The sequence below is a fragment of the Lampetra planeri genome, chromosome 49 (assembly GCF_965212315.1).
Source record: "Lampetra planeri chromosome 49, kcLamPlan1.2.h2, whole genome shotgun sequence".
NCBI classification, from domain to species: domain Eukaryota; kingdom Metazoa; phylum Chordata; class Hyperoartia; order Petromyzontiformes; family Petromyzontidae; genus Lampetra; species Lampetra planeri.
In genome coordinates, this window is record NC_136155.1 from 3283621 (window position 1) to 3290529 (window position 6909).

The 6909-nt window shown below is 52.9% G+C and overlaps 2 protein-coding genes across 2 annotated transcripts in view; one reads left to right on the forward strand and one right to left on the reverse strand.

The window, feature by feature from the left end:
• Window positions 1-413: 413 nt before the first annotated feature.
• LOC144734001 (uncharacterized) lies at window positions 414-2017 on the reverse strand. Its single transcript, XM_078616030.1, has 2 exons — window positions 1497-2017; window positions 414-601 (listed from the first exon to the last, which is right to left on the reverse strand). The coding sequence occupies exons 1-2, from the start codon at window positions 1750-1752 to the stop codon at window positions 429-431; spliced, it is 429 nt and encodes a 142-aa protein (XP_078472156.1). The 5' UTR covers window positions 1753-2017; the 3' UTR covers window positions 414-428.
• A 2600-nt stretch (window positions 2018-4617) lies between these two features.
• Window positions 4618-6909, forward strand: part of LOC144733972 (procollagen galactosyltransferase 1-like) — a 3959-nt gene continuing 1667 nt past the window's right edge. Inside the window, 1 exon segment of the mRNA XM_078616001.1 lies at window positions 4618-4706. Within this exon segment, the coding sequence (XP_078472127.1) occupies window positions 4618-4706 (89 nt within the window).

The window sequence follows — 6909 nt, forward strand, 5'->3', positions numbered from 1 at the left end:
AACACACGAGCTTGGGTGGCCAGCACCACGCCTGACAGCCTTACACAGTGCACCAGGAACCAAGGCCTTTTCAGATAATTGCCACTGGTGTTGGCCACGAGTGTGAATAGAACTCGGGTTCCCAGGTTCGCACTCATTTGAGGCTTAGTCGACCTAGGGGATGAGCATGACCGAGGCAGCAGGGCCGATTCGGTGGAGGCTGTTATCAATTATCACGTCGAAAATATAAATGATTAACAACATACAAGTGCGTGGGTGTCCTCACACTCACTCACCCTTGTACTCACCCACCCGTGTACTCACCCACATGTGCACTCGCCTGTGCACAGACGCACACTCGCGGCGGGGGCATAAAAGGGCGGAGAGGTGAGAATGGCAACCCCCGTGATAAGGGGATGATGATGAGGGGGGATGAGGGGGGATGTGGATCACCGTGGCTGGGGTGCGAGAGGGGACCCGAGTTCCCCGCGGAACCTACTGTCTGAAAATTGCTCGCAGTTGGCGTAGTAGGAGGTGATGTCGGGATAGGCCTGTTCCATGAAGTTGTTCCCGTCCACCACCTCCTGCAGAGCCTTGACGAACCTCACCGCCGACACGTTAGCTAGCAAGAGGGGGATCAAAGACGGGTCAGTCACCACCAAGCCTCACCATCACTCACCTCAACAATAAATCCCCTCACCACCTGAGTCTTACCAAGCCTCTGCTTCCCACCAATCCCCTCACCATCTCTCACCTCACCACCCCGTGTCTCACAAAGCCTCACCTTCCCACCAATCCCCTCACCCTATTGCCTCACCAACTCTCGTCTCGCCAATTAATAATTTCATTTCCTCACCTCACCACCATCTCTTGCCTCACCAATTAATCCCCTCACAAAGGGCTGTGGCACGGCCTAGCGGTGTCGCGGTCGCCGCTCGTTGCAAGAGGTTCACGGTTCGCCCCCAGCGGCCGCCCCAGTGAATGCTTCGCAAGAGTAGGCCGTTGTGTTCCGGCGTCATCGTACACATAACGACCAAAAATAATACACCGCACATGACTCAATTGTGGTGATACAGAGCAGCAGCAGTCACCGCACCCTACTAGCAGTATGGAGACGAATGCGCGCTTGCAAGCCAAAGGGACAACTTGCCACTGGGGGGTGCCCTGCACACGTGTAGAGATGTGATGTGATAAAGCGCTCTGAGATGCCGTAGGGCGCTATGTGAAAAAAAATCATTGTTAAAGTTTCACCTTCCCGCCGATCAATCCCTTCACCACTAAATCTCGCCATCACTCACCTCGCCAATCAATCCCCTTACCACAACCATCTCACCACCTCTCTTCTCTCCCCTCTCGTCCTTCATCTCCAAAGCATCTCTCCCATAGCCTCTCGATATCTCCCTGCGCCTCATCCCTTATCTCCCTCCTCGTGTTTCCTCTCACCCTCCCTCCCCACCACCACACCGACCCACTTCCATCATCTCCCCATTACCTCTCCGCGTCTCGCACCTTCTCACCTTGGTAGTAGGCCCCGATGAGCGTGGTCGGCGTGAGCGGCGACAGACCCTCCAAGGCACCCGGCGCCAGCCCCGCTTTGCCCTCGAGAAACTTCGCCACGGCTCTCAGTGCCCCGGTCTCCGTCACGGACTCGTCCGTGTAGTTGGCGCGATACACGCCCAGAGAGGCCTGGTTCGGGTAGAACCCCGCGGCGGGATCATGGAGCAGGGTCAGGGTGAAGATCAGGGTCAAGGCGAAGAGCACGGCGAAAGTCATGGTTAGGGTGGGTTGGGGGGTAAGGGAAGGGTCAAGGGGGTTAGCGAGCGATCGACGCACAGGCAGGCGTGGGTGATTGGGAGCGTGAGTGACAACGCTGACGGGTAAGATGATTTAGGCGGTGAGACTCTGATGGGTGAAGGATTTCAAGAGAGGGTTGTCGGAATTGTGCGGTTGACAGACCGGCTGGGTGAACGTTTTAATGAGTGATGTTCCAATGGTTCTGAGCAGGGTCAGTTTTAATCTGGGGTCTTCAATCCCTGGACCTTGGCCCCGTGTCTCTTATCCGTCGGACATAGGGCCAATAAATCACGTAACTAGACACACCGTCATCACTAGGAGCGACACAATCTATACAAAACAAAGCTAAAGGACAAATCCCCTGTGTAGCCTCAAAAGGCTGTTGGGGCAAGTGCTGTTCGCGAGGACCTATGAAGGCCGGCACGGCACATGAGGAGGTTGTTGGCCAGCACCACGCCAGGTTATTATAATAACCGTGAAGTCTCCAACTTTTCAGTTTAGAAGAAATTACCAGATCATCAGTTCACTCCGGACACATCCCTTGACCCAGGCATGTCAGCCTCTCAATGTATTTGTGCCAGAATGGGACATTTTTATAGTACATTAATGTAATGCACCTCGAACAATGTGATAAAATATATTAAATAGTGTAGGAGCCAGAGGATATCCCTGTCTCAACCCAAGGTGAACAGTGAATGGCTATGACTCCCGGCCAAACAGCTTTACCCGGGCCTGTCCACCATCATGAAGGTCCTTAATGATTGTGAGCAGAGAGTAAGGGACCCCAAAAGCACGAAGAGCAACCCAACGCTCCTAAACACACAATCACTCAATCCCTAAACCACACAATCACTAAACCACAATGACGGCCACTCAATTACAGAACCACTCACGACCACACTAGCATAACCACATTCACAATTACTCAACAATAACCAAACATAACCAGAGACATTGTCTAACGCACTCGCTTTACTTGTGTAGTCGGTATTGTTAGCGTACCTAATACGCCGTCACCACTACTGACCTGGTGTAGCACCAGCCATGGGCCTGTACCAGGTAACGCCGTTAGGCCAGGGAACCCAGAGGGTGGTTTGGAACTGGAGATACACACCCCAGCCCCCCAGTGGGGGCTGGGGGATTACGCAATAATCCAGATACCTCCAGAAAGTTCTAGAGAGTAGGCGTGGCCAGGGGCGGAGTGACCCTGGGCACCGTATTTAAGTCGGACCTCGTCGTCAAGCAGAAGACCGAACAGCCAGCCCAGAATAGGACCCTGGGAACTCCCGGACCCGAAGTCCTTGTCAGGGCCAGGACCGAGTGGGCCAGTGGTCAGGACCCGAGGACCTTGGCTGTGTCGGGTCAGGCTAGCCTCCCCTAGGTCCCCCCTAGCAGGAGGGCTGTGATATAGAGAGTGGTCCCAGTGATTAGGGCATGCTAGCCCGGAGGCTATACCTCCCCAGGGTATTGGGTGAAGGGGGCCGTTACCTCCTTGTGTTAGGGACCTTGTGTTACTATTATTATTGTTATAAATAAACGTGTTGCCTCCAGAGAAGACTGAGTCTCCATCTGTACCCACCACACTTGTGTAGCGCTCGACTCGACAGCTTCTTGTCTTTCTCTTCACTTTATTTCGCGTATTTCGATCAACACTCCTCCATCCAACATCGCTCAACGTTCCTCCAGCTAACACCGATCCACGGTTCTCCTCCGCGCTCTCCGTTCGCTCGCCGCGTTCCGCCGGCCTCACTTGCTCCCCATCACTCCTCCGTCGACTCTCCTCTCCACTCTCTCCGCCACAGTTCGGCTGCTCTTTATCAGCTCCGCCGTCCCACTCTGTCGTAACTACATCAGCTTCTCTTCCCACACTCCTACTGGCTTCGTCGTCTCACTGCTACTCTACACCTCTCCACTGCTACCCTACACTTCTCCACTGCTACCCTACACTGCTATTAGCACTCCTGCTCCGACTCTTCCATCCTCTGTCTCCTCCCAGGCGCGAACTCCCGTCTCCTCCAAAAACCCCTCTTTTTATCCCCGAGCCAATTAATCTTCAATTAATCTGAGGCATCCCCCGCGACACCACTCGCCCCCAGCCCCCCCGCTGGCACCTGGCATGTCTTTCCCACAATGCGGTGCCACTCCGCAACAACAACACCCTCTCGGCCAATCAGCGCCCTGCGTCCTTAATTACTCCCTGCCACCTGCTACCGTCTTCAGACAGCGCGGCCCCACATCTCGACAACAACCAGCCAATCAGCGCCCCGTGTCCTTATTTGCTCCCACTGTACGCCGCGTGCGCGTGACGCTTACTTTCAGGCACTACACTTGTACTACTTGTACTGCTGGTGCTTTGCTCCAACATTGGCGCTGGCTGCCCGCCCATGCTGTTTACGCGCACAGCTTTTCTCACTCTGAAAGCCCTTAGAAGCAGTTGCATTTGGAGGCTTGCCCCCTCCTTTCTCTCTACCTCTAGATAAGCTCTCCACAGCTCCCTGTAGTGGAGGCCCTTTTCCACCAGCAGTGGCGTGACTAGGCAATTGCAGGGCTGCACCTTTATATGTTGAACGATTTACCATGGTCAATATATGTTTTACTGCTCACAAGCACCATTTGTATGCAGTATATAGTACTGCCCATTGCACGACTATTCAGAATGTACGTGAGTAGAGAAAAAGGCAAGTTCGTCATATTTTATGGCATTTAAACGTACATTAAAGCGGGGTTTTGTTTGTTTAATATTGTTGAAAAACGTCGTTTCGTGGTCTGAAAAAGACCCTATATTTAGGTTTGAGAGTATGCAGTAGAGGAAGGAGTTGAACTTGGATTTTAACAGGGGCAGGCATGGAGTCGACAGCACGGATGGGCGGGGGAAGGGAGATTCAGACGACGAGGGCAGCAGAGGAGAATGAGCGACCTTCCACTAAGCAAAGGTTGGCTGGAGGCATGCGCAGGACGACTTGAGTACTGGAGCTGAGAAAACTTGGAGGGGAGTAGAGTGAGGGGAGTAAAGTGAGGGGAGAGGTAGGAGAATGCGTGGAGGGGAGCAGAGTGAGATGAGAGGGGAGAGGTAGGGGAGTGTGTGGAGGGGAGTAGAGTGAGATGAGAGGGGAGAGGTAGGAGAGTGCGTGGAGGGGAGCAGAGTGAGATGAGAGGGGAGAGGTAGGGGAGTGTATGGAGGGGAGTAGAGTGAGATGAGAGGGGAGAGGTAGGAGAGTGCGTGGAGGGAAGTGGAGTGAGATGAGAGGTAGGAGAGTGCGTGGAGGGGAGCAGAGTGAGATGAGAGGGGAGAGGTAGGGGAGTGTGTGGAGGGGAGTAGAGTGAGATGAGAGGGGAGAGGTAGGAGAATGCGTGGAGGGGAGCAGAGTGAGATGAGAGGGGAGAGGTAGGGGAGTGTGTGGAGGGGAGTAGAGTGAGATGAGAGGGGAGAGGTAGGAGAGTGCGTGGAGGGGAGCAGAGTGAGATGAGAGGGGAGAGGTAGGGGAGTGTATGGAGGGGAGTAGAGTGAGATGAGAGGGGAGAGGTAGGAGAGTGCGTGGAGGGAAGTGGAGTGAGATGAGAGGTAGGAGAGTGCGTGGAGGGGAGCAGAGTGAGATGAGAGGGGAGAGGTAGGGGAGTGTGTGGAGGGGAGTAGAGTGAGATGAGAGAGGTAGGAGAGTGTGTGGAGGGGAGTGGAGTGAGATGAGAGGGGAGAGGTAGGAGAGTGCGTGGAGGGGAGCAGAGTGAGATGAGAGGGGAGAGGTAGGGGAGTGTGTGGAGGGGAGTAGAGTGAGATGAGAGGGGAGAGGTAGGAGAGTGCGTGGAGGGAAGTGGAGTGAGATGAGAGGTAGGAGAGTGCGTGGAGGGGAGTAGAGTGAGATGAGAGGTGAGAGATAGGAGAGTGTGTGGAGGGGAGTAGCGTAAGATGATAGGGGAGAGGTAGGAGAGTGTGTGGAGGGGAGTAGCGTGAGGGAAGAGATATGATAGTGGGGTGGGGGGTAGCGTGAGGTGAGAGGGGAGAAGTTTCCAAGGGCGAGTCCACGGAGGATCTTGAAAACGGAGATCGCGATCTTGAAACTGATTTGGGATGGGATTGTGAGCCAGTGAATGGATTGGGAGCACTGGGCTGATGTGGTCTCATTCAGGAGTCTGGTGGTGCAACTTTCGAATCATCTGACGTTTGTAGATGATACATTTGGTGAGTTATTGTTGTTAAAAATAAGAGGTCATAAACCTTGGGCGAGGTGGAGTCGGCTGGTTAATCATTGCGCGGTCCGCCTTCGGCAATCAGTAGGCACTTGTGACGCATTTATGTGAAACGCATATTGGTGGCTCAAGTTTATTTCGTGTAACCGGGTGAGCACTTCGAGGGACAAGGATGAGTCTCGTTGGCCAAAACCACCCGGGTCACCAAACTGACTTCTTTAAAAAGATAAAAACAAGCACAGCAATGCAACAAAGGTGAAAGAGATAACAACGGGACAGAAATAAAACCAGATATAAATTTGTGCAAAAATAACTCCGTTAAGAGTATAAATGGAAAACAGTGCAACAAACATCGGATATTCACTGAAATACATTTCCAGCAAACAAAAGTTTTCCGGCCCAAAATGACTTTTGAAATTCACACTTCTCCCGTCAAGTACACGCCAGGCGTGTGGATTTCACGCGTGTTGGTGCCACACGTGTTGGTGCCACACGTGTTGGTGCCACACGTGTTAGCACCCACGACTTCGCGTCAGCTGGCTCAGTCGGGATCGGCGACTCGTCAACGTATTTCCCTACCCGGCACACCACGTCCATTGTACATCTTCTCGCTATGGCTACTCATTTCTAGGTATTGACCAACTCCACTGGGCACATATTTATATTCCCGGCACACTGCATCCACTATACCTCTCCTCGCTATGGTCGTGGTTACTGCTATTAATTTTACTCGAGTCTCACCAGTGGTTCTGGAGTGCGAAATTAAGCGTCCAAATGACGTAATTCAAATAGTGCGTGGCATTTAATTTACGTTTGTAATTTGTACGTGTTAACTGAATGACACACCTCCTCGCTGTGACTGGTAATTTGTTCTTAAGTGCCACGTTAAACGGTTAATTGGTTTTGATTTAAAGCTTTCGTGACTGCAGGGATTCATATTCTTGGTTCTTT

Bases quoted from the DNA above. Each gene is read 5' to 3' on its own strand.
- LOC144734001 (XM_078616030.1), bottom strand. From the start codon at position 1,752: ATGACTTTCGCCGTGCTCTTCGCCTTGACCCTGATCTTCACCCTGACC. The intron at 602-1,496 runs GTGAGAAGGTGC...CCCTCTTGCTAG, and splicing joins CATCGGGGCCTACTACCAAG to CTAACGTGTCGGCGGTGAGG.